The 25,874-nt window shown below is 41.5% G+C and overlaps 1 protein-coding gene across 1 annotated transcript in view; it reads right to left on the bottom strand.

Moving 5' to 3' along the window:
* Positions 1-25,874, bottom strand: part of ret (ret proto-oncogene receptor tyrosine kinase) — a 74,998-nt gene that overhangs the window by 4,480 nt on the left and 44,644 nt on the right. The window contains exons 8-19 of the mRNA XM_059946103.1: positions 25,189-25,480; positions 20,005-20,130; positions 18,916-19,023; positions 17,657-17,776; positions 15,830-16,086; positions 13,580-13,727; positions 11,857-11,964; positions 8,153-8,364; positions 7,104-7,226; positions 4,828-4,898; positions 3,643-3,780; positions 2,710-2,809 (exon numbers count right to left, since the gene is read on the bottom strand). Of these exons, the coding sequence (XP_059802086.1) occupies positions 2,710-2,809; positions 3,643-3,780; positions 4,828-4,898; positions 7,104-7,226; positions 8,153-8,364; positions 11,857-11,964; positions 13,580-13,727; positions 15,830-16,086; positions 17,657-17,776; positions 18,916-19,023; positions 20,005-20,130; positions 25,189-25,480 (1,803 nt within the window). The remainder of the gene's footprint in view (positions 1-2,709; positions 2,810-3,642; positions 3,781-4,827; positions 4,899-7,103; positions 7,227-8,152; positions 8,365-11,856; positions 11,965-13,579; positions 13,728-15,829; positions 16,087-17,656; positions 17,777-18,915; positions 19,024-20,004; positions 20,131-25,188; positions 25,481-25,874) is intronic.

The raw sequence follows: 25,874 nt of genomic DNA, 5'->3' as shown, positions 1-25,874 counted from the left end.
TCAGACATTATTGCTGTTCGTTTCCCTGCTCCCTTTCTTGCCAATTATTCTGTTTATAGCTCCATCCCTGTTTATTTGCTGACACAATATGTGATGCAAAGAACACTACAGACTCTATTCTGGCACTGAGTTTGGGATGTTGCCCCTTGAGAGGGTAGATGGACCAAACAGTATGAGCCAAACAGGGAATGGGGTTCACTAAGTGGACCAGAAATGATGGCAAGCAGCGGACTTAGGGGATACATTGCCATTCAAGGTTACAGCACAGTTCCATTCCTCTGAATTGTTCATAATCTGAACAGTTTGCATGGAGTTCCCACACAGTAGAAGATGCCTACAGCCCAGCAGCAGCCAGAAAATCCATATCAGTGGTCTGCCAAACATTCAACCGCATATATGGGCTGTAGATAACTTGGGTACTTGTAAGCAGGCTGAGGCTTGTACAGGAGAGCCTTACTGGGAATTCCCTGTGTACATGGAATCAGTAGAAATGTTCCAGAAGGCACACAGTATCACTGAAATCTGGGAAAGATAATGAAATAGAGGAATGTAAGAGGAGGAATGTGATACCACTGCAAGTGAAAAAGCTAGAGATACGCGAGATGCTTGCAAGAACACAGGTGATATGAAATACAGACAAGGTCACTCATAAGTAATTTGGGAACATCTCAAAGGAACATTTTAAGATGATGTTTTTTGGAGATTTCCGAGAGCTACAGATTTGCTGTATAAACCAACAATGGCTGGTGAATAAACATTATTCTGAAAAGACAAGCAAAAAAGATGCAATTTGCAGATCCTTTTGATTGGGCATTGTAAGATTATTTAGTTACAAAGAGATTCCAGGCAAAACTAATTATTTCAGTGGATTGAACACTCAAGCGAGTAATCAAGTATGGAGATGATATTTAAAAAAGTGAGGTATTCTTTTCAGACACTCACTATTCCGAGTTGCAAGCAGGGCACGAGCTACAGAGATGGCAATAGCAAAGGACGTAAAGTCACAGGAGAGTTAAAGTTAAGAAGGCCCCAGACAAATGCATTAAAAGGTAGGAAACCTTGTAAGGAATGTTACAAGGATCAACCAGCCTTAGCATACATTATCAAGGTGGCCTGATGCCATGGTAAGTAATGAGAGTATGAACTGTATTATCACAGGAAGCCATTATCCTGGTAATTGCCCATTAAATGTAGTAATGTTCTCCAATGCACAATCAGCTTATTTGAATTCTATTAGTTACTTCACTGAAAGAGCAGAATCTGAGTCTACAGTTAACATGAACAATCTGCATAATGAAGCAATCAGCCACTTTTTACACCAAAGCACACAAGTTATCTGAACCTGTTACATAAGGTTCAGGGAACATCAATGATAATTAATTGATTTCGCCACCTAAGGCAGGCAATCGCTATCTTCAACAAGACAGAATCTAACAGCTTTGATATTTAATAGTTTAAAATCACAAGTTGGCTGCTATCAACATCCTTGGCATCACCAATGTCCAAAAGCGACTGAATCAGTATATTAAATATTGTGGCTATAATAGCAATTGCTTCCAGACATCCCAAAGCTATTCCATCATCTAGGGATGATAGTACTTTCTTAAGAAAACTATTCTAATATGATTGTCTACCAATTAAAGAGTTCAAGCTCTCTAGTTTCATGTTTCAATGCTTGTTGTGGGAATAATGCCTTATTTCTGTGGAATTCTCTGTGCTTTTTCACTCTTCCCCTTTCCTTTTCTTTGAATTAATGATCCGCTCTGCTTGTCCAAACACTTTCACGGATAATTTCCCCCATATAATAATTTTCCGTTGGTTACTCTCAAAGTCCACAAATTTGCATGGTAATGTCATTCATGGATATGTATGGCTATAAAAATTTATTTATTCATAAAGATAACTTTTCCTTTCCTTGCATGTGATAGTCAACATCTTGCACCTTACCCTTAACAGCCTCAATCTTAAAAACTTCATCATCTATTGATATTTGTAGCATTATTATTTCTCTCCATGTTTCTTTTTTTAGTAAGTTCCATATATAAAGCTGAGTTTCTGTCTGTATAGCAGACAATTCAAGTCAAAAGTCCTTAACTCTATGAAGATCTAGTTTTCATGCAGAGGAAACTCATTCTTCCTTACTTGCACTGAACCTATATTAGCTGCTGCATCATTTTTGTGGTTTTTATCTTAAATGATAGCAATTTTTTGGAGATTGACTACAACTCAACCATTAACAATGTAACATTTATTTCTTGTGGCTAGTTTCTAATTTCTACCATTTTGCATTTGGAAATTGAGGCCTTCTATTGGACAGTCCTCTATTTTAATAAGATGCAGGGGAGAACTTGGGAATTTCTACCCTTAACTGTCAACTTTACTCTCAGCTTTTCTCTTGTTTTATTGAAAAATAATGTCAGTATGGTACTGCTGCCACAAAACAACAAATTCCATGACAAATGTCAGTGACAATAAACCTCATTCTGACTTTGAAATAAAGACTCCATCACACAATCTCCTGCCTTGACCTCTTGAGTATCTAGAAGTAATGGGAATCCCTACTTCAGCCAGACAAATTGCAGGCCTGGTGCCACAACTTTGTTTGGCCTCATCACTTTATTCTTCCCATTCTAGAGTGTGCCCCACATTCACCACTGATTTCTCATCAGGGCTAAAGAGACAACCTTGCTAGGATAGTTCTACACTCACCCGGCTCCTCACCATCATCTTCTCCAGCTCCTTGCTGATTTCTGCAAATGTTGGCCGTTTATCCGGCTCTTGTTTCCAGCATTGCAGCATCAAGTTGTACCTGAAGGAGAGTTGAAACATGTTTCCATCAGTGTCTGACCCCAGGGAAAGGAAGGAATTGCATCCCTGATTGCTCTGGTATAAGCTGGCAGTATTGTCACCATCTCATGCTGAGCTTCCCTACCCAGTACAGCCACTCCACTCCTGCTCTCTCATTCACCATTTGATGCTGACCCATTCTTCCTCTGGTGACCTTCCTACCTAGCACTGACCCACCCTGTCCAGCATTGACCATCTTGTCCACCAATGACCCATCCTGCCTAGCACTGACCCCCTTTGTCCAGCAGTGATCTACCCTATCTAGAAAAGACCCACTGAGTCCAGCAATGATTATCCAGTCTATCACTGACCCTCTGTCTGATGCTGAAAGACCATGCCAACTCTGCTCCCATTCTCTCATTGTCCACTTGTGTCCATCGTTACCCCACTCTCACCTAGTGCTGACATCTACTGCTAATCTCCCTTCATCGCTGACTAGACTTCCTGTTCGGTGCTGACATCTCCCCTATCAAGTCCCATTCCCCACACACCCCTCAGTCTACTGCTGGCACACCCCCCTCTCCACTGTTTCCAGAGGTGAACGAGTCTTGGGTTGAGTCCTGGGTCTGATCTCTCTATCAGAACCAATCTTTTCCAGCTAATGCTGACCTTCAGGCACAATGCTAATAGTTTCACCCAGAGATGATCTTCTTGTTCTGTGCCAAATTTTCTGTTGTGTGCTGAGTTTCCCTGACTCTGCCCTGTTCATTGTGCATCCTCTGTTGAGTGGAGAGCTGCCTCAAAATCATCCAGAAATTCTACCCATTAGTTTTATTCCTTGGAAGCCCGACCTACATTTCCTCACTGCAGTTTTCCGGTCTCTCCATGCGATATCCTGTCTTTAGCAGATTGAAGAGGCGTTCCGGGGCAATTCCAGGATAGGGATTTCCACCCAGTGTCACTATTTCCCAAAGCAGAATGCCAAATGACCACCTAGTGTGTAATAAAGAGAACAGCATTAGTATTACAAGAACAATTAATGAGCATCGCAGGACTTTCTACCAATGTTGTCAGACTGAGTCTAAACAAGCTGTCCAGAATGTTTCTTGATTCACTTTTGGTCTCTACTGTGTTAGTTAGAATGCTTTGGTACACTTGAAGAGAAAATCTTACAGTGCATTAAGAGAAAGAATAGCGGAGTGATCTAGCCAGAGGACTCTTTCAAAGACCTGGAACAAATGAGATAGGCTGAATGCCCTCATGTGTCTTATGGCTAACGTATAAGAAGCACTTGATGACTCTGGGCTGGTGCTCATTGGAGTTTAGAAGAATGAGGGAGAATCTCATTGAAATCTATCAAATATTAGAAGGCGTAGATAGAGTAGACGTAGAGAGGATGTTTCCAATAGTGGGGGAGTCTTGGACCAGAGTATAAGAACATTCCTTTAGAACAGAGATGCGGAGGAACTTCTTTAGAGGATGTTGAGACTGTGGAGGCCAGGCCACTGAGTATATTTAAAGCAGAGATTGACAGGTTCTTGATTAGTAGGGTCACCTAAGGTTGCAGGAAGAGTGTAGGAGAATTGGATTTAGTGCAATAATAAATCAGCCATGATGGAATGGCAGTGCAGACTTGATGGGCCAAATAGCCTAATTCTGCTCCTATCTCTTATGGTCTTATTCTCTGTAGTAAATATTGAGATTGTGATAATTCACAAGTGGATTGAAAAATATTTGATGAGGGGGATTGGGATTGAAGAATGACATCTTTTTGTTACATTTGTCCTTATCCATACCCATCAAGATTGAGGGTTGAGTTTTTAAAACAGACATAAAAAATGTCCTCAATTTAATAATGAATCACCTGATGAAAGGTCTTAAATCATAAATATTATCAACGTTTCTTTTGCCTCAGTGCTGCCTGGCCTGCTAGTTTTCAGTTTTCTCCTGCAACTATGGCATTCTGCTTTGGAACAAATTGAGGACAGTCTCGATTTTCACTTCAAGTTCTACACAAGATGGCGAGCACGCAAAACTTACACATCACTCTGCGTAGTGTAGATGTGATCAAACAAAGACTCAATGGCCATCCATTTAACAGGAATTCGACCCTAGGGGTAAGAGAAGTTGAGAGGAAATCATTATTGGACATGTAGGTGGAGCAAAGCTCTTCCTGTCTGAAGGAAGGACACAGTTTATTCTGTACAGCATGCGCTCCCAGTATAATTATGGGTGAAGTTTCTAAGAGGAAAGAGCCTCTCTCTGTCTCCCAGGATCTCCTTTACATATACCCATTCATGGTGAGGTGATCTCAACCAAGAACTTGTTAAGTTGAGTAAAGATAATGGAATGGGATGAAGGCAAGCAGATCCATTTAATGGTTAAGATGAACAAAGAGAGGCCTCTGGGGCTTTTTTTGTCCTCCTGTCCAACTACAGTCCTTAGGGGTCCATGGACCAGGTTGGGAACCGCTGCTATAGAATATAGATGATTAAACACATTCAAGCAACCAGCTGAATGCCCATTAGTTCAATGAGCAGTACAGAGATGCTGCCTCACAGTTCCACTGACTTAGGTTCAATCCTAGATTCCAGTGTTGTCTGTATGGAGTTTTCACATTCTTCCTGTGAGCATGTAAACTTCTTTTGAATACTCCAGTCTCCTCTCAGAATACAAAGATGGATAGCTTGGTGGATTACCTTATCCTCATGGGTGAAGGTGAGCAGTAGAATTTGGGAGGAGTTGAGCAGGATGCTCGACATGTGAATTTACAGGATATGACTCCATTGAATCACTCTATGACCCTATACTTGGTTCTATCAGATGACAACATTTTTATTATCTCAATGATCAGGGCCTTTGCTCACCTCTCCCATGATGTCTTGGTGCCTCTTTCTTCTTCATCTATGGGGTTTCTTACGGCATTTTCCCCATTTGAATATTAACAGTAATATGGGAAGGAGGAAAATGCCACAAGGAACCTGGTAGGCGAGGAAGGAAGAGACATCAGGACATCATGGGAGAGGTGAGCAGAAACCCTGATCACTGAGATGAGCTTTGCAGATGTTTTTGAAAAGAATGAAGTAAAGCGGCTTAAGGAAGGTATTCTGAAGGGCATAAGATAACTGAAGAATTTTCTACCTCTGACGGAAAGGAGATGACGGATGAGTATATGTATGAAAGGGTCAGATTCATGATTTAAAGGAAGGGAATGGAATTCTTGTGACAGTGAACAGAGGAAGTGGTGATTTCATATCTAGTCATATCATTTAAATCCGTGTCAACAAACATCCTGCACAATTAACAATTAAATTAAATACATTTGGTAAAACTATGGGTTGGATACAAAAAAAAAATCACAAATCTCCATTGTCAAAATCCTCTCTCTGCCTTGAGTGGCCCTCTGACACTACAGGCCCAGACCCTTAATCATCTCCCCATCACACCTTCCCTTTTACACCACCATAACCACGTTTCAAAAGTGCTTTGTTGATTGTGACGCACTTTGGCTGTGAGAGGCACTGTGTAAATCAGTCATTCTTCCAAAAAAGCAAAGCCTTGCACTTTAATAGCACCTTTGTCATGCATTTTAAAATAATCAATATAACTTTCAGCAAATAAAACATTGTTTTCCTTGAAGTGTCATGATTCTGTAATGGCAGAAACTTGGCAGCCATTTGCACTCAACCAGCCAAGACAACAAGGTGATCATCTATGCTGGCGCTGTAAATAAGTGATAAATATTGGTTTAACAACTATCCAAAAGATAACACTTCAGACTTGAACTTGGCACCTTCTGACTCAGAGGTAAGGTCACTACGCACTACACGAATAACAGACACTGTTGATGAAATGGCCTTCTACTACAAGCAGTCAGCAATAAACACAGTGTTGGTCATTACTAATAATAATTTTGCCCAAAGATCAAGTTCAAGTTTATTGTCGTTCAACTGTACATATTATACAGCGAAATGAAACAACGTTCCTCTAGGACCAAGGTGCAAAACACAATGCATGCATCACATACAACATATAAAATAATATTAACAGTTAAAAAAATCCTGCAGATGTGTAAGTTGATATAAAGTGCATATATGGTACATAGTTTAAAAATACCACAGTATAATGCTGCTGGTGCTGTCATAACTAGTGTGTACTAGGTGGTAGCAAAGTGTTCTGAAGTCTCAAGTCTCACAGTTTCGATGCTGAAACTGTGGAAGGGTTATGTACAAGAAGTGTCAGTTTACATATAATGGGAGTCATATAACCAATGCTGGTCTTTCAGACAATGAATGAATAAAGAAGCTATACGGTACCTTGCTTCTCTTTACATAAGAGTCCTCCTCATACACATCCCGGGAAAGCCCAAAATCGGAGATCTTCATCTTTCGCCCCTCGGCAACCAATACGTTCCGTGCTGCCAAGTCACGATGAACAAGCTAAGAAATTAACCAAGAACAGGCAGAGTAAAAATGGATGAAAATATGTTTAAGCTGTGAGCTTAGAATATCTGTGACAATGACCTTTGTTAAGTGGAGGTGGAGTGGGATTGCTCACTCGTGATCTCAAGAGAATGACAAACAGCCTGTTAGAGCTCCCTCAGTACAGCAACGCTATGACCACTTAGCACCACAATAGACTTTGTGTCTTTTTGCCCTAATGATGTTCTTTCTTGTAATATTGATTTTATGCTTTTTCTTATGAATGTTGTTTATTGGATGTTGCAAACCCATGATGCAGCTACATGTTTTTCATTGCACCTGCGCTTGTTTACATCACAATAAACTTGATTTTGATACGTTGCCCAGATGATTGCATTAGTGAGTTCAGAGTAATTTAGAGTAAGGTTTCATGAATGGGTTAGTAGTTGATGCCCCTTCTTATAAATTACCAATATAAGATTAACCCAGGTTCAATTCCTGCCACTTTCTGTATGGAGTCTATACATTCTCCCTGTGACCTCATGGGTTTCCTCAGAGTGCTCTGGTTTCCTCCCACATTCCAAAGACATACAGGGTAGTGGATTAATTGGTTACATTGGGTGGCAAGGGCTCATTGGGCTGGAAGGACCTGTTACTGTGCTGTATCTCTAAATAAGTAAGATCAGCTTACTGGGAAGCACGTTGTGGACTCCCAGAATTACAAAGGATGTGAACATCCCAGCAACGTCAAGCTAGAATTCTGAACCAGAATCCCAGCCTCCGCTGGTCTGAGTTGACTCCAGTTTGACGCAAGCTCTGCAGTTTCTGACGCTACCAACAGGGCCAAGAATACAACTAATTCCATGAAGAGTGACTCATAGGTAAGACTGAGATATAACTGCACTTTTTCCCAAGAGTCAGCAACAAATAAGATTAAAGTTTACCTTCATTTCAGCCAGGTACTGCATTCCTCGGGAGATCTGCCAGGCAAAGGATATCAAGTCTCCCATGGTCAGGGCCCGTTCATCTGGATTATCCAAATAACTGGAGTTCCGATTGCCTTCGCCCAGGTAACTGGGACCGACCTTGCGGCTTTCCCTCAGGAAACTTCTCAGTGATCCATATTTGGCGTATTCCACAATAAGATAGAGAGGACCTGCCAAGGAAAGAAGCAGGGTTCTCCCAGTCTCTCTATACTGTCTTTTAAAGATTAGCTTTATTTGTCATATGGACATTGAAACATATAGTGAAATGTGTCATTTGCATCAATGACCAACATAGCCTGAGAATATGGTGAGGCAGCCAGTAAGTGTTGCCTTGCTTCCGGTACCAACAGAGCATGCCCACACACTAACCCAAACTAACTTTAGCCCATATGTGTCCAGACTGTGGGAGAGCACAGTGTATAAGATGATGAGAGGCATTAATCATGTGGATAGTCAGAGGCTTTTTCCCAGGGCTGAGATGGTTGCCACAAGAGGACACAGGTTTAAGGTGCTGGGGAATAGGTACAGAGGAGATGTCAGGGGTAAGTTTTTTACTCAGAGAGTGGCAAGTGCGTGGAATGGGCTCCCAGCAACGGTGGTGGAGGTGGATGCGATTTAGTCTTTTAAGAGATTTTTGGATAGGTACGTGGAGCTTAGAAAAATAGAGGGCTATGGGTAAGCCTAGTAATTTCTAAGGTAGGAACATGTTCGGCACAACTTTGTGGGCCCAAGGACCTGTATTGTGCTGTAAGTTTTCTATATTTCTATGTTACACTCGGAGAAAACCCATGTGGTCAAAGTGTGAACGTATAAAGTCCTTGCAGAAAGTGGCTGAAATTGAACCCAAATCTCCCAGTCGCTGGTGCCATGCTCCCATGCCACCCACCAGTGCCACACCACAAATAGATTGATTCCATGGCTCTAAGATTAAACGTGAGTAGGTTAGGACTAGCACAGTGGGATTGATGAGGAAGGGCAATAATCATCTCCTGCTGGGTGGGAGTAGGCATGTCTGCCTGCCTCCTTTCCTCGCTGTTCCAGCCCATCAACCCCAATACCCAACTCCTTGCTAAACCAAGTCGCAAGAACATTGGGTATGGGTCATATCGAGCAGACTCTCTCACTCGATTGAGTCAGTGAGGCCAGCTGCCAGCCGTTCTTCTCCTACCTGTTCACTCTCCCATCACCGCTTTCTGTGATCTCTCCCAAGCACAGGTTTTATTCATTTCTTGTTTACATGGACAGTACAGCACACTGTGGGCCTTTCGGCCCATGGTGTTTATAGACCCTGTTGTAACCTGGGGACCATCTGTATTCTGCCTAACCAGTCCATGTGAATGTTTATGCTCTGCCCAAGTGTCCTCCCACACATCTTACCCCTGCAATTTATCCTTCTATTCCTTTATCATGATGCATCAATACACTTCCTCTTGAATTTATTTTCAGCTTCGCACACCCCCAAAGCCCCTGATGACCCTGTGATTTCAGTCTCTGAGCAACCTTCAGGAGGGTGTATCTGGCCGAGGGCTAAAGACCTGTACTGATCGACTGGCTGGGGTGTTCACCAAAAACTTTAATCTCTCACTTCAGCAGACTGGGGTGCCCGTCTGCTTCAAGCTGGCTTCAATTGTACCGAAGCCCAAGAAGAATGTGGTAACCTGCCTCAATGACTATTGTTCAGTAGCATTTGTATCCACTATGATGAAGTGTTCGGAGAGGTTGCTGATCTACCATATCAACTGCTGCCTGAGGAGCAACTTGGAACTGCTCCAATTTGCCTACATTACAATAGGTCAACAGCAATTGCCATTTCACTGGCTATTCACTCAACTACAGAACATCTGGACAGCGAAGATGCATACGTCTTTACTGTCCATGAGGCTCTTCATTGATTACAGCTCAGCATTCAATACCATCATCAATAAGCTTGAAGTCCTAGGCCTCAATATCTTCTTATGCAAATGGATCCTCTACCTCCTCAACTGCAGACTCCAGTCAGTTTGGATTAGCAGCAACATCTCCTCCACAATCTCCATCACAGGTGCACCACACGGCTGTGTGATTAGCCCCCTGTGCCACTTATTTTACTCTCATGATCGTATGGCTAAGCACAGCTCTAACGCCATATTTAAGCGTGCTGATGACACCACTGTTGATGGCAGAATCAAACGTGGCGGCAAATCATCTTAGGATGGAGTTTGAAAATTGGGCTGAGGGGTGCCTCTCATTCAATATCAGCGAGACCAAGTCACAGATTATTGACTGCAGGAGGAGGAAACTGAAGGTCCATGGGCCAGTCCTCATTGGAGGGAATCAGAGGTGGTAAGGTCAGCAACTTTAAATTTCTCAGTATTATCATTCCAGAGGATCTGTCCTATGCCTAGCACGCAAGTGCAATTACGGAGAAAGCATGGCAGTGCCTCTACTTCCTTAGGAGTTTGAGGAGATTTGGCATGTCATCTAACACTGACCAACTTCTATAGATGTGTGGTGGAGAGTATATTGACTGGTTGCATCATGGCCTGGGACGGAATCGCCAATGCCCTTGAATGGAAGGGCCAACAAAAAGTAGTGGAGACAGCCCAAAGCATCACAGGTAAAGCCCTCCCCACCACTAAGCAGATCTACGTGGAGTACAGGAGAGTAGCATCCATCATCAAGGAACCCCACCATCCACGACATGCTCTCTTCTCACTGCTGTCATCAGGAAGATGGTACAGGAGCCTCAGGATCCGCGCAGCCAGGTTCAGGAACAGTTATTACCCCTCAACCATCAGGTTCTTGAAACAGAGAGAATAACTTCACTTGTCCCATCACTGAACTGTTCCCACGACCTATGGACTCACTTTCAAGGACTCTTCATATCATGTTCTCAATATTAATTGTTTTCTTATTTATCACTATTCTTTTTTTTCTTTTTGTATTTGCACAGCTTGTTGCCTTCTGTACATTGTTTATTTGTCCATCCTGCAGTCTTTCACTGATTCTACTGTGATACAAGAATAAATCTCAGGCTTGTATATGGTGACGCATATGTAATTTGATAACAAAGTCACCTTGACTTTTGAACATCTCTCTCAACTACACACAAGTCTCAACACACCATGGGTCAGGAGGTTTCTGCTAAATTCCTGCTTGTATTTATTAGTGATTTCCTTATTCAGTGTTTTATACTACAGTTACTTCATAGTTTATTTCTACGTTTAATCTCAAGACAACCTTCAAAAAAATGGATTACATCTTTATTAAAATAAATGTATCAGGATATAAACGAAGTTCCAAAATACTGCTCATTTGAAAGGCCTAGATAGAGTGGATGTGGAGAAGATGTTTCTTATAGTGGGTGAGTCTAGGACCAAGCGACACAGCCTCAGAATAGAGGGACATCTATTTAGAATAGAGATGAGAAGGAATTTCTTTAGCCAGAGGGTGGTGAATTTGTGGAATTCACTGCCACAGACGCTGTGGTGTCCAAGTATTTGAGTAAAAGCAAAGTTTGATAGGTTTTTGATTTCTAAGGGCACCAAATGTTAAAACAAAAAGGCAGGAGAATGGAGTTGAGAGGGATAATAAATCAATCATAATGGAATGACAGACAAGACTCAATGGGCTGAAAGGCCCTAATTTGTATGGTCTTATGGTTGTACGCTGTATTTTCTTACCATCCTGACTGCAGGCTCCATATAGTTTGATGATATGAGGATGGTTCACTTGTTTCAGTAGGTTGAACTCTGATAGAAGATCTCGTAGCTCACTTTGAGATGCATTCTCTGCCGGATAGAACAGGGAATAAAGTTAATTGCAAGACAATGCTCATTGCATGCAACTTCCACCGTAACGCAGCATATGTTAGCAGTAGCAAGTTGCACTTATATGAAATACATTTGAAAGTTCCTAAGAGAACTGTAATCAAAACAGGGCCATAGATCAGGTAATGTTTTCTTCAAATTCCCCTCCAGAATTAAAATCTCGGCTGGTTCTCCAGTACTGTATGAAGGAAATACAGTACTTTCAAATATGCTGTCTTTCATTAGTGAGATTAAAATGAGATCGATCCTCACTTCAAGGCTGACAATAAAGATCCTGTTAATGTTTTGAAAACACAGAAGTTCTCCCCAATCTTCTACGCAATAAATATTTATTGATACCATAAAAAAAAGCCTGGCCATTACAGCTTCTTGTGGGGGTCTTGCTCTGTAGCAACTAGCTCCTACAGTTCTAACATTTGCACTCAAAACTGGGCGTCGAGCACTTTGAGGATGAAAAGTGTTATTCGGATGCAAGCCTTTCAGTTATTCTCCTTCCTGAAGCCAGTAGATCGGACAGTCTGGATCCTTCAGTGAGGGCAGTGAGCAGTTCCTTTAGGGAATGTAACCTATGTAAGAGATAAGCCAGGCAGCACTCAAGTATCTGTATCTCATTCCCATCAGAGTACAATCAGAGGCAAGATGACATTTTTTTTTCCAGTAATTATTCTGAACTGCCTGATAGGGCAGAAAAATTTGTAATTATACGAGGAAAGGTTGGGAGTGGGTCTGATTGGAGAGTACTAGAGAAATACAGAACCAAAACAGGCCCTTTGACCCAGCATGTGCAAACCATTAAACACAGATTTACACTCTTCCTACACAAATCCTTTGTTGTTCTGCTCATCTGACCATCATCTTCCTCAGTTTTGTCCCTCACCCACACTCCAGGGGCAAATTACAGTGGCTAATTAGCCTGAAGCTGACAAGTTGTTTTGGTTGGGAGAGAAAACTGGAAGAGTTCGAAGAAGACCATGCGACTCCTGGAACAATGTGAAAACTCCCACAGACTGCAGCAGAGCCTGAGTCACTGGACCTGTGAGGCAGCAACTGAGTGGCAGAGATACAAGGGAAAAGTTTGTCATCGCGACATCTTCACACAATGGTGTCATCCAAAGTGCTAGCACAGGCTTGATGAGCTAACTGGTCTCTTTGGAGACACAAGAGACAGCAGATGCCAGAATCTTTAGCAACAATAGCCTGCTGGAGAAATTCAGTGGGTTGAGAAGCATTTATTGAGGGTGGGGGGGGGAGAGGAATTATCGACATTTTCAAGTCGAAACCCTGGACTGGTTTCGTTCCCTGCCACATCATTTAATAGTTATGCATTTTGTGCATTGATTTGTAAGCACACACTTAGGATAAAAATTACTGACTAATCAGTTTGCTGGTCTCCTGGCAAAATTCCAATTCAGAATGAAGTCATATATATGTAATCAGGATACTTTCAGTTCCACCGATAAACATCTTTAACCACGAGACTGTCTTGCATCTGGGAACTAAATCTACTTGGTACCAGCTGTAGGACAATACTGTGTATTGCACATCACAATATCGCTTGGAAGACATTCAGCCTAACCTTTTAACATTTTGACGGCCACAGTGGTATAGCCTGCTTTGCCCTTGAGTTTGAATGCTGTAGCCTTCACGACTTTCCCGAATTCTCCTTCCCCAAGAGTTTTGCCCAGGACTAGATTCTTCCTCGCAAACTCCCACTTGGGGTCCTCCTGTCACAGAAAAAGATACACAGCCACTTAAAACAGCTGAGACATCAGATCCTAGTCCACTAATGATGTCAGCATTAATTTCAAGAAATCCATAAACTGAACTATCACCTCACAGATAATAAGCATGAATGATTTAATTCAAAATTAAATTTCTTGTTATCACTTTTCATGTGGCTGATGAGGAAATGGAAATTATCTCCTATATGAAGATGATGCCTTACTCATGCATGCAAATGATAGCCTATTTGGCAATTATGATCCAGATTTTACTGTTGTATTAATGGCAAGATATTAACAATCACTGTCAGTGACCTCCGTGAAATTGACAGGAGCTATAGGATTTCAGCCTGTGTGTGGTTTAATGCAGAAGTCAGGAAGTTGCTGTCAGGGATTCAAAGCTCCTCCACTGGCTCCCTGCCTGACTTGGCAGACAGACAGAAATTTTTCATAAATTAACATACAAAGAAATTAACAGTCCAGACAGAAGCTAATGTGCAGAAAGAATGGGTGGGCTTGAATAAGACACTTGATCATTATGTTCTGCACCGAAATGTCTACCGAGCTAGGTGGTTGAAGCCACTGGGCACTTTGCATTGAAATTTGGCTGGACTTTTTAGGATGGAAGAGAAGTGAAAGTCCTTCAATCCAATGTTTGTGAATCTTCAGAACTCTCTAAACCAAGCAGCATTGGGTGCCGAGTGGTTGAGTATTTCCAAGAAATATTTGTGGACCCAGGAAATCGAGAGGAAGCAGGGAGGAGAAATGCTTTCTAAGGAAGAAAGTAAGCGGAGCTGAAGCACCAAATGACTTGCTTCCGCTCCTGTCCATTAATAAAAAACAAGAAAGAAAAAATACAGATACTTGAAGTTGGAAAAGAAAACACAAAGTGTTGGAAATACTCAGCAGAGCAGTCTGCAGCTGCAGAGAAAGAATCTGAGTTAATATTTATGTTGATGACTTTTCTTTTCAAAACTAGAAGCATATTTTAAGTTGCAAAGATGGGAGGGCTGGAGAGAACAAAGGGGATGTCCCTGATAGAGTCAAACCCAAAAGAGACCTAATGACTTAAGTGCTGCCAGTGTCAACTGAGAGAGGATGGTGAAGGTTTGATCATGGCAGCTGATAAGTCTGAAGGACATGTGAGTAGAAAGAGGTGAATGAGGACTGAAATGAGAGAAAAAAACAATGCTGAAACAGGGAGATCAGAGCACAGGAACTGCTGTAAGTCTGAAGAGGACACCAAAAGCACTCAGTGGTTCAGGTAGCATCTGTGGAGGGAGAAAGCCTGGGGTAATGTTGCAGCTGCTAAACTTCCAATTGCCAGACATGTTAATTCTCATTTCTACTCCCAACCTGAACTGTCTGCCTTTGGCTACTTACATATTTACAATGAATTCTAACATCTCAGCTTCAGAATTTACATATAATAGCCTTCAGGATGCAACAACAAATTCAGTAATTTCAAGTAACCAACCTTTTCAGTTTCTGTCAGAACCAGACAGATCTGATGAAGAGTCACTAATTGTGTCTTTTTTTCCTTCCATAGATGTTGCATGGCCTGTGGAATATTGACCGCTTTACTTTAAATCTTCCTCAGCTGTGATGTTCTATACCTCATATATTTCAGAGCTCTCTCTTTCATTGGCTTTCTCCCCCACTTCTGCCCTGCTTTACTCGCCTTTCTTCACAAATCCTCCCGACAGCTCCATTGTGATGAACAACCCACCATCATTTCAGCCTTTCAGTTCTCTCTAGCTCTCCAGCTTATTACAGACGTTCTCTCCACCCTTCCCTCTTCACTGCAACTCAAATGCTCTTTTTCCTAACTTCACCTCATCGTTAACTTGAAATATTTCTCTCTCCGCGGAAGCTGGCTGAGCTACTGAGTACTTGCTACATTTTCCACATATATTCATTATGTGTGACGTTAATGAATCAACAAACATAGATCTAAATATTTAATGATTTTGTTGAAAACTTTGGATGTTAAACACCCAAGGATTGAAATGAACCGGTGTTATGTGCAAGGCTTATGCAAGCTCTGCTTTCATCGGACTGATCCTTAAAAGGCTCAGCAGAAAATTCAATAAAATGGCACTCACTGGTATCTTGAAGGAATCCACAGCCACTTGGTTTTCCATGGAATCTATAGAAGGCCTCCGGATATTATTGGAGGAGTAGCTGATTGGATAAGCCTGAGCTGGCCTCCTGAAGGTCATTTCTGCTGAAGCGATGGGGGGCTTGGGAGTGGTTTTATGGTATCGGTGAATGAAATAGGAGGAAAGCAGCACAGACAGGATGAAGGACAACAACACCGCAGCTGCAATAATGGTTTTACACAGATCATCGCAAACCATCTCTGTGAATGAAATGGAACAGAAAACCCCATGATGGTTCCACCAAATGATTAACATCAACGCACCTTCCTGCAGATCTATACCGAGCGCCCTGCCGAGAGCTGTTACTTTTCACCCACCTTATCATTAATTTAACGTAACAGTAAACATAATGACAACCTTTCTCCCTGTATCTCCCCCACAGAACTGCTTCCTCACACCTCCAGTGACCCAGGTTCAACCCTGACCTCCAGTGATGTCTGTGTGGAGTTTGCATGTGCTCTCTGTGGTTGTGTGTGTTCCCTACCGACGACCCGCTTTTCTTCCACATCCCAAAGACATGGTGATTTATATGACTACCTCACTATTTTGCAATACTTTTTGTATTTCTTACTGTAACATAGCAATTTCTACATATTGCACTGGACTGCTGCTGCAAAATAGCGAATTTCACGACATACACTTCGTGGCTAGTTTATGAGGTACGTCGGTACACTTGCTCAGTAATGGAAATAACTGAGCAGCCAATCATGCGGCAGAAACTCAATGCATAAAAGCATGCAAATATAGTCAAGAGGTTCAGTTGTTCAGACCCAACACCAGGACATGGAAGAAATATGATTTAACCATGGAATGATAGTTGGTGCCAGATAGGATGGTTTGGTTAATCAGAAATTGCTAATTCCTGGGATTTTCATGCACAACAGTCTCTAGAGTTTGCAGAAAAACAAACAAAAAAAATCCAGTTCTGTGGACGAAAATGCCTTGTTAATGAGAGAGGAGAATAGCTGACCGGAAGACAACAGTGACTTAGATGACCACACGTTACAACAGTGGAATTTAGAAGAGCATCTCTGAATGCATAACAAGTTGAACCTTGAAGTGGACGGGCATCAGCTGCAGAATCCCGCACCGAGATCCATTGCTGTACCTAACAAAATGGCCACTCACTGTATGTCAATGATAATAAATATGAATCAAATTCTGATCATTGGTAATTGCTTAAATGTGTAGCTGACTGTCAGATACTGAAAGAGTTGATGGGAATGGGGGAAGAATATGCTATGAAGAATAGATCATTAGTAGAGGAACGGAATTGCTCGGAGGTCTGGCTGAATGGGCTGAATAGCATCCTATGTTGTAAGGAAACCTAAATAGGAGATACACAAGTATACTGTTGGATTTCTTGTGGTGAGCTGATGCAACTAGTTTGTGAGGTGACATCCTTTAGACCAGAGGCTAAACCGGAGGCAATTTGTTTCAGCAGTTCATTGACTCCTCCTCAAGCAGTCATTATTGGTGATTGTGAAAGGTGGTGTACAGAACAAGCACCATGTGGTGGATTGGAATGAGATGCTATCTTTTACCATCTTTCATTTGATATAATCATGAATTAAACCCCCAACTCCCATTGGTTCAATTGCACTTAACAGAAAATACATCAGAACCTCACCCACATGACAGAAGTTGTACACACGGGATTCCAGTATCTTCTGACACCCCAATCATTTGTGGGACCACTGTGCTCACAGACTGGAGAAAATTTACCCCTTATTAGCTAGTGACAAGAAATAGTCCCAGCAATAAACCTACCAACAAACTCGTCTTTTTGGCAGATGCATTTGTTATCGGAGTAGCACACACAAGTTCCAAAGCCTCCTTTAATTCCTCCCAGCTCTCCGGGTTCAAATCCACCAACGACTTTGTCCCCCTCTAGATCAATCATTAAAAAGAACACATGAGGCAGGTTTATGGTGGAAAACTATTGTCGCTGTTAGAAAGAAGTCTTCTCTTCCTCAATTACTCAGCTATCTGTTTTCACTTTCCAACATAAATTGACCTTGGTGTTTATTTCCCCAACCTGTCAAGTTCCTATTCTGGGCTGGAATGCCAAGAAGAAGTCAGACATTGTGAAATTTGACATGTCCTTTCTTTATCTGTATGTGCACATCTGACAACATAGCTCAAGGAAGGAATGGGGGAGGGCTGAGAGGATTGAGCAGACTCCCCCCACCCCACCATATATATCACTCATGTGGGTTGTGGGAGGAAAACAGCACAAAGCTAATGTGTTTACTGCAAATAATAACATAACTGCAGTTCAACAATTTTGATTGAGTAGGAAAAACAAAGTTGAGCAAAATTTATTAAAACCCATTGAATATTGAAAGGCCTAGATAGAGTGAATATTGGGTGGATATGATGAAGTCCTGAAGGGTCAACGGTTTATTCCTTTCTGTAGATGCAGCCCACCTTTCTGTGTTCCTCCAGTATTTTGCGTGTGTTGCTCTGGATTTCCAGCATCTGCAGAATGTCTTGTATTTAAAGTTTAAGGGAAAAAATTTAAAACGCAAGCAGGGAATGGAGCCCTGCTGAGATTATAGGGAGTGTGGGTATGGGGCACCACTGAATTTAACCAGACTGCAGGAAACAGGACCAGATGAGCCAGATGCCAAACTATTAGAATTTATGAAACAACAGATCGCAAATTATCACAGTTTCACTCCATTGCTTTGCTACTGCTGATGCTGGTAAAATATATTGGAGGAGATGGAGTTTGGGCCAGAAAGGACCGAAGTATAGATCTGTGAAATTAAAAGGAGTAAGAGAAAGAGGGTGTGGAAGCATGAAGATGTAACAGAATAGAGCAAGGCCAATAAGAAGATTGGGTCTAGGCAAAATGCTCAGACTATTTGCATATTTTTATTTGACGGAGGGATAGAATTAGATAAATGGCAAAAGGATCCAGAATCTGAATATAACTGAAAACAGTTGTGTCGCATGCAACTATTTGTTCTTTCTGATAAACTGCTGGAGATTTAGTATGCAAAGTATGGGTTGTGATTCCAGACCTATGCAGTCCTGTGGACACGTTCCCTTCTTCTGCTCCACCACATCACAATATCCATCAGGGCAGCTGGAGAGATCTGATGAGCAGGTAGAGTAATTTTTGGATATTCCTGCAGGGATAAATAAAAGACTAGAAATGTCACATCAACTAATCAACGAGACACTATTCACTAATACGCAGTTGGATTTTGAATACCATACAGTGGTGGATTGATATGCACGGTTGAGTTATTGCAATTTACTTGCAAACGTTTCATCTCCATGCAACGAGACATTGTCATTATTGCGTGGTGACAAAATGTTTGCAAGTAAATTGCCAAGATTGGAGAACAATTCAATCCAACCATCAACACCCAAGCTATACATCTTCTGAATTATTTCCAATGATATTTATTCTATGTACAGTCCATCTTGTCCATAGACCTCAACTTTCTGAACTTGCTGTTCCAATATATTGTTCTATTCAGTTCTCTCTCATGTATTTGTTAATGTCACCTCAATGAGTTTGCGCTCTCTATGAAAGGTTCTAATTCTCACACTTATTCAGCTTACCAAACGCCTTAGAAACATCTTTCAGTATTGCGTGCATTTGAATACTAGGAAGCACCATGTCTGGCTGAAGGGTTTTTTTCCATGCTGTATTGCTGTACACCTGCCTCAATTCAGATCGTCTTAAAATCAGGAAAATCTAGAAGTTTGGGAGACACGATTTTCGAGTTTAATGTCTCTCAGTATGATCTTTGGCGTGATTTGAGAAAGCAAAGCTTTATGATATTGTAACTAATAACAACCTCGCTGTGGACCTGTCACTTTCAATACTTCAGTTGAGAAGCAAGATCCTACAAACGCTATCCGAAGATAGATGAGGGATCAATTGCTCTACCTTCCCTCTTCCAAGTTTTACTGAACTACTTTTTTGTTCTGCCTTACAACAACAAGCTGCCAATTCATTTCTAAGATGTGAAAGCATTAAATAATTGTCAACGTTACTACTGTTATGAACCCTGTTGATTCATTCAGGAATCAGTATGATCCATAACAACCATGCCAAAAAAAAACTATCGTGTGGAATTATTACTGAACATCCTTACCCTTCTCATAGCCCTGTCGCCACTGACATCTCCCAGTTAATGTTCCAGGTCCACCACATTGCTCGCATTCTGAGCGCTGCTTGTTTGTTGCACAGATTTTGGGGCAATTGTTATTTCTCTCCTTGTCTAGGGAGAAGAAATGCATGTTAATTGGAATTAATTTCTGCCCTGGTTCAAGTTTTCCTTTGCGTGCTATGTGGAACATCGTCATTTAACATTACAGGCTGTCATTCTGAATTAAAAGCAGCAATGGAGTGAATTACTCTTGGGTGGAAACATCAACTGATCTCTTACAAGAGGAGCAATGAGTCTCAGTGTGGCTTGTAGGAACTAGAATGGTCCACATTTTTACACATTCATTAATTAAACTAGCTCCTCTTTAAACACCACAATAATCTAGCTTCATCATCTCTCTGGGGTGGACAATTTCAGAGATTTATTTTGGTCTCCTGCCATAATTTTTTAACACCAGAATGCTGATGCCTGCGTTAACTGATCTTCTATAGATGCACAGTGGAGAGTATCCTGTATGTTCGCATCATGGCCTGGTATGGAAACACCAATGCCCAAGAACAGAAAAGCTTAAAATGGAGTGGATCCAACCCAGACCACCAGAGACAAAGGCCTCGCCACCATTGAGAACATTTACAAGGAGCACTGCCACAAGAAAGGAGTTTCCATCATTGTGGGCCCCCATGGTCTATTCTCACTGCTGCTATTGGGAAGGAGGTACAGGAGCCTTGGGTACAACATCACCGGTTTCAGAAACAGTTAATACCCTCCATCAGGCACCTGAGTGAATGTGGATAACATCACTTACCTCAGCATCGAACTGATTCCACAACCTATGGACTCACTTTTGAGGGCTCTATGACTCATGTTCTCAGTATTGTTTTTTGGGGTTTTTTGGGGTTGCACAGTTTGTCTTCTTTTACACATTGATTGTTTGTCAGTCTTTTTGTGCGCAGTTTTCCATTGATTTATATTGTACTTCTTTGTCTCATTGAGAATGTCAGCAAAAAATGAATCTCACAGTAGAAAATGGTGACATACATGTACTTGATGATAGATTTACTTTGACTTCAAACTATTGATAATTATGCCACTTAGTAATTCAGCAACTGTGGCATGGTGGGGTGGGGGGCTGAATTGGATGGAGGGGGTAGTTTTGCATTTTTACCCTTTGTCCAGTAGTTCTGCATCACATTATTTACTTCAGTACTTTGTCATGATATTCAGCATATATGAATGGCAAGACTGGCAATTTTTGCCATGCTTAATTGTTCTTATCAAACACATCCAGTATCCCTTTCACTGGCTGGCACTAAATTGTTCACAGAGATTTTATGATAGATAGACATGAAATGTGGCAGAATTAATGCGCACTCATCTGCACTGGCCTAAAGGATCAGCAGTCAATAGACAATAGGTGCAGAAGTAGACCATTCGGCCCCTCGAGTCTGCACCGCCATTCTGAGATCATGGCTGATCATTCACTATCAATATCCAGTCCCCACCTTGTCCCCATATCCCTTGATTCCCCTATCTATCAGATATCTATCTAGCTCCTTCTTGAAAGCATCCAGAGAATTGGCCTCCACTGTCTTCCAAGGCAGTGCATTCCACACCTCCACAACTCTCTGGGAGAAGAAGCTCTTCCTCAACTCTGTTTTAAATAACTGACCTCTTATTCTCAATCCATGCCCTCTGGTACTGGACTCTCCCAACATCTGGAACATATTTCCCACCTCAATCCTATCAAATCCTTTAATTATCTTAAACGTTTCAATCAGATCCCCTCTCAATCTCCTCAATTCCAGCGTGTACAAGCCCAATCTCTCCAATCTCTCTACGTAAGACAGCCCTGCCATCCCAGGAATCAACCTAGTGAATCTACGCTGCACTTCCTCAATTGCCAGAATGTCCTTCCTTAAACCTGGAGACCAAAACTGTACACAATATTCCAGGTGTGGTCTCACCAGGGCCCTGTACAAATGGAAAAGGACATCCTTGCTCTTGTACTCAATTCCCCTTGTAATAAAGACCAACATTCCATTTGCCCTCTTCACTGCCCGTTGCACTTGCTCATTCACCTTCATTGACTGATGAACTAGGACTCCTAGGTCTCTTTGCATTTCTCCCTTACCTAACTCGACACCGTTCAGACAATACTCTGCCCTCTTGTTCCTGCTTCCAAAGTGGATAACTTCACATTTATTCACATTGAATGACATCTGCCAAGTATCTGCCCACTCACACAGCCTATCCAAGTCTCCCTGTATTCTCCTAACGTCCTCTTCGCATGTCACACAGCCACCCAGTTTAGTATCATCAGCAAACTTGTTGATATAGTTTTCAATGCCCTCATAAATCGTAAAGAGCTGTGGTCCCAATACAGAGCCCTGTGGTACCCCACTAGTCACCTCCAGCCAGTCCGAGAAACACCCATTCACTGCTACCCTTTGCTTTCTATCTGCCAACCAGTTTTTTATCCATGTTGAAACCCTGCCCCCAATGCCATGAGCTCTGATTTTACTCACCAATCTCCTATGTGGCACCTTATCGAATGCCTTCTGAAAATCTAGGTACACAACATCCACTGGCTTACCCTCGTCTAACATCCTTGTTACACCCTCAGTCCTAAAGGAATCAGAAGAGAATCTGAAGACCTTTGACATTGGCGGATGAATCTATGTTCCTGATGCTTATGTCCACACTATGGAACAAATGGGATTACTATCGAGGACATATAGAGTATACAGAAACGTGCTGGATAAAGTGTCAGTAACATCATGAAGGATCCCACTCACCCTGCTCACGGACTGTTTGTCCCACTCTCATCAGAAAGGAGGCTATGTAGCATCCATGCCAGGATCATCAGACTCAAAAACAGTTACTTTCCCCAAACAGGATGGTTGATTAATACCTCCACCCACTAACCCACCCCTCCATACCACCCACCACCACTACTTTATCATTTTCTGTCAGGCACCTTAGGAACAGACACTCCTGTATCTAGTGTCATTTTATGGATGTACGATCAATCTATGCATACAAACTATTTTATGTATTTATATTTATTGCTATTTTTTTCATTGTTGTGTTTTTTTTGTGCTGCCTTGAATCCAGGGTAACAATTATTTTTGTTCTCCTTTGTACTGGAAATGGCATTAAACAATTTAAATCTTGAATTTACCCTTTCTGCTTATCCTGCATAAATGGTGTTGAACTGTGCAAACTTGTTCAGCAGGATGTGAAATCATTCCATGCATTTATATTATGGCCTTATGCCAAAATGCACCAGATATTAAACTGCCATGACTGATTTGCCTAGGTTGTAAGGTCAGTTAGTGCAGGAAGTATAGTATGTTAATGTGTCTCCACCAGGTTTGAAATAGGGCTGGATGCATTTTGTGGGATTTATATTCATAATTAAGACTCCTGCTCGAGTACTCCAGAAGAATCCCACCATGAGAATTTGAATTTAGTTCTAATGTTTTAAACTGAAATGTGTTATCAGTAGAAATGGCTTATTGGATTGCATTTCTAACAGGTTCACCAAAGAAAGTGGTGGACAGAGCCTAGTCCAACACAGGCAAAGCCCACCCCAAACTGAGCGCATCTACAAAGACCACTGCTACAAGAAAACAGCATCCTTCAACAAGGACCTCCACCATCCGGACCATGCTGCCTTCTCACTGCTACCATGGGCACAAGGTAGAGGAGCCTGAAGTCCCATGCAACCAGATTCAGGAACAGTTATTACCCTTCAACCAGCAGACTCTGAAACGAGCATGAATAACTTCATTCACCTCAATGCTGAACTGATTCTACAACCTATGGACCCCCTTTCAGGACTCTACCACTCATGTTCTCAGTATTATTTATTTACAGTTTTGTTTGCACTTTTGTCTTTATTTGCAAACTGGTTGTCAGTATTTATGTATAGATTTTCACTAATTCTATTATATTTCTTTATTGTCTTGTAAATAAATCTCAGAGTAATAAATCTAAGATGTTAGATAATAATTAGATAATTAGATAATAAAATTACTTTGAACTTTTGAACTATAATTCTTCAGGGATGGAGATCATCCATGGGTCAGGTTTAGATAGGATTCCAGACCTACAGTGATGAGGCCCATCACTAATTGTCTCTGAAGTGATGCTACACAGTATTTGTTTACACCAAACCATCTCAGACTATCTAGGGAGCTGCAATAAGTAGTAAGCTAAAGTAAATTTATTTATTATTGAAATACATATATGTCACCATATACTACCCTGAGATTCATTTTCTTATGGACGTTCACAGTAATTACTAAGAAACACAATAGAATCAGTGAAAAGCTGCACTAAAATAAAGCAAGTCAACACCAGTGTGCAAAAGGCAACAAACTATGCAAATACAAAAAGGGAAAATATAATAATAATAATATTAATAACTAAGTATTACATATTGAGAACATGAGTCGCAGAGTCCCTTGAAATTGAGTTAATAAATTGTGGAATCAGTTCAGTGATGGGGTGGGTGAGGTTATCCACTCCAGTTGAGGAACCTGGTGGTTGAAGGGCAATGTCGGAATTGTCCTTTTCAGCAATGCCTGGGTTTTTTTTTTCAAAAACATCTCCACAAATGGGTCATAAGAATACACAGGAGATACACCACCTCCCCCCTCCCCACGCAATCCATCAGTTTTGCAGTTCCATTTACAATTACTGCCCATGTTTCACAGATCAGTCATGTTCTTTAAAGTACACATTGACAGATAAAAGAAGCCTTGGCCATAACGCTCCGCCATTCGATAAGGTCATTGTAGTGTATTTAATATTTCAGTAATATTAAAGTAATACTGTAAATATATTGTTTGATTGAGTATTCTTGTTTGTTTACATAATTTATTAAAGGTTATACACAAGAAGTACGTGAATGGCACAAGTTATCACATCACCATGTCACATGTGAGCACCTCACTGAAGTAAAACTAAGTACACGAGTATCCCTGGGCTCCTGTGTTTCCCTTTCAATTAGTTTCTGGACTTACAAAGCATGACAATCATGAATCATGGAGCTACAGTCCTGCTCCACCCTTTCTCTTCACTCTCATGGGCAACAATGAAGGAAGACACTTAATAAAGCGGGAAAAGCAATGAGTTCAAAATTTTAAAAAGGATGATACTCACATCTACCCTCCAGCGTGATAATAATATTGGTCTTTGCCTCTTCCTTGCTCAGTGATTCATTAGCAATGACAATGTAGTGAAGTTTGACACACGTGGTGTTCCTAAGCATCTTCACGTCACTGACGTACAGGATCCCAAATATATCTTCGGCTTGCTTCAGAACCCCTATGATAGATGAACAGCCTTTGTCCTGTTGTGTGACGTTCTCTTCGCTGTGGATCACTGGCACCAGTGTGTAGGTTATGCTTAAAGCTTGAAAGTTCTGACAGTTCGCGATGCAAATTCTTCCAATCTGTAATCAACAGCCATGAGTTAAATAGATCACAGATAACACCCCATCTATTGAGCAGAATTTGACGTTGGTTAGCATTCCCACCCCTGAGATGGAACATAGAGGGTTCAAACTCTTGGTTTAAAAATTAGTTTTATTTGTCACATCTACATCAAAACATACAGTGCAACGTTTCATTTGCATCAAAGTCCAACACAGTCCGAGGATGTGGGGCTAGCTACTATGCTACCAGGTTACCCATGATTTTATTTAAAAGTTATTCATGTGATGTGATGTGGATGAAGATCTGAGCTCAGGAGCTGAGAAGTTATTTTGCAGCTTTATAAAACTCCAGTCCGGCCACATCTGGAGGGTTGCATTAAATCCTGGTTGCTCCATTATGGGAAGGATATCG

The sequence above is a fragment of the Hypanus sabinus genome, chromosome 21 (genome assembly GCF_030144855.1).
Source record: "Hypanus sabinus isolate sHypSab1 chromosome 21, sHypSab1.hap1, whole genome shotgun sequence".
Lineage (NCBI taxonomy): Eukaryota > Metazoa > Chordata > Chondrichthyes > Myliobatiformes > Dasyatidae > Hypanus > Hypanus sabinus.
Note: the sequence above shows the minus strand (reverse complement) of the source record. Positions and strands in the feature narration are given on the sequence as shown.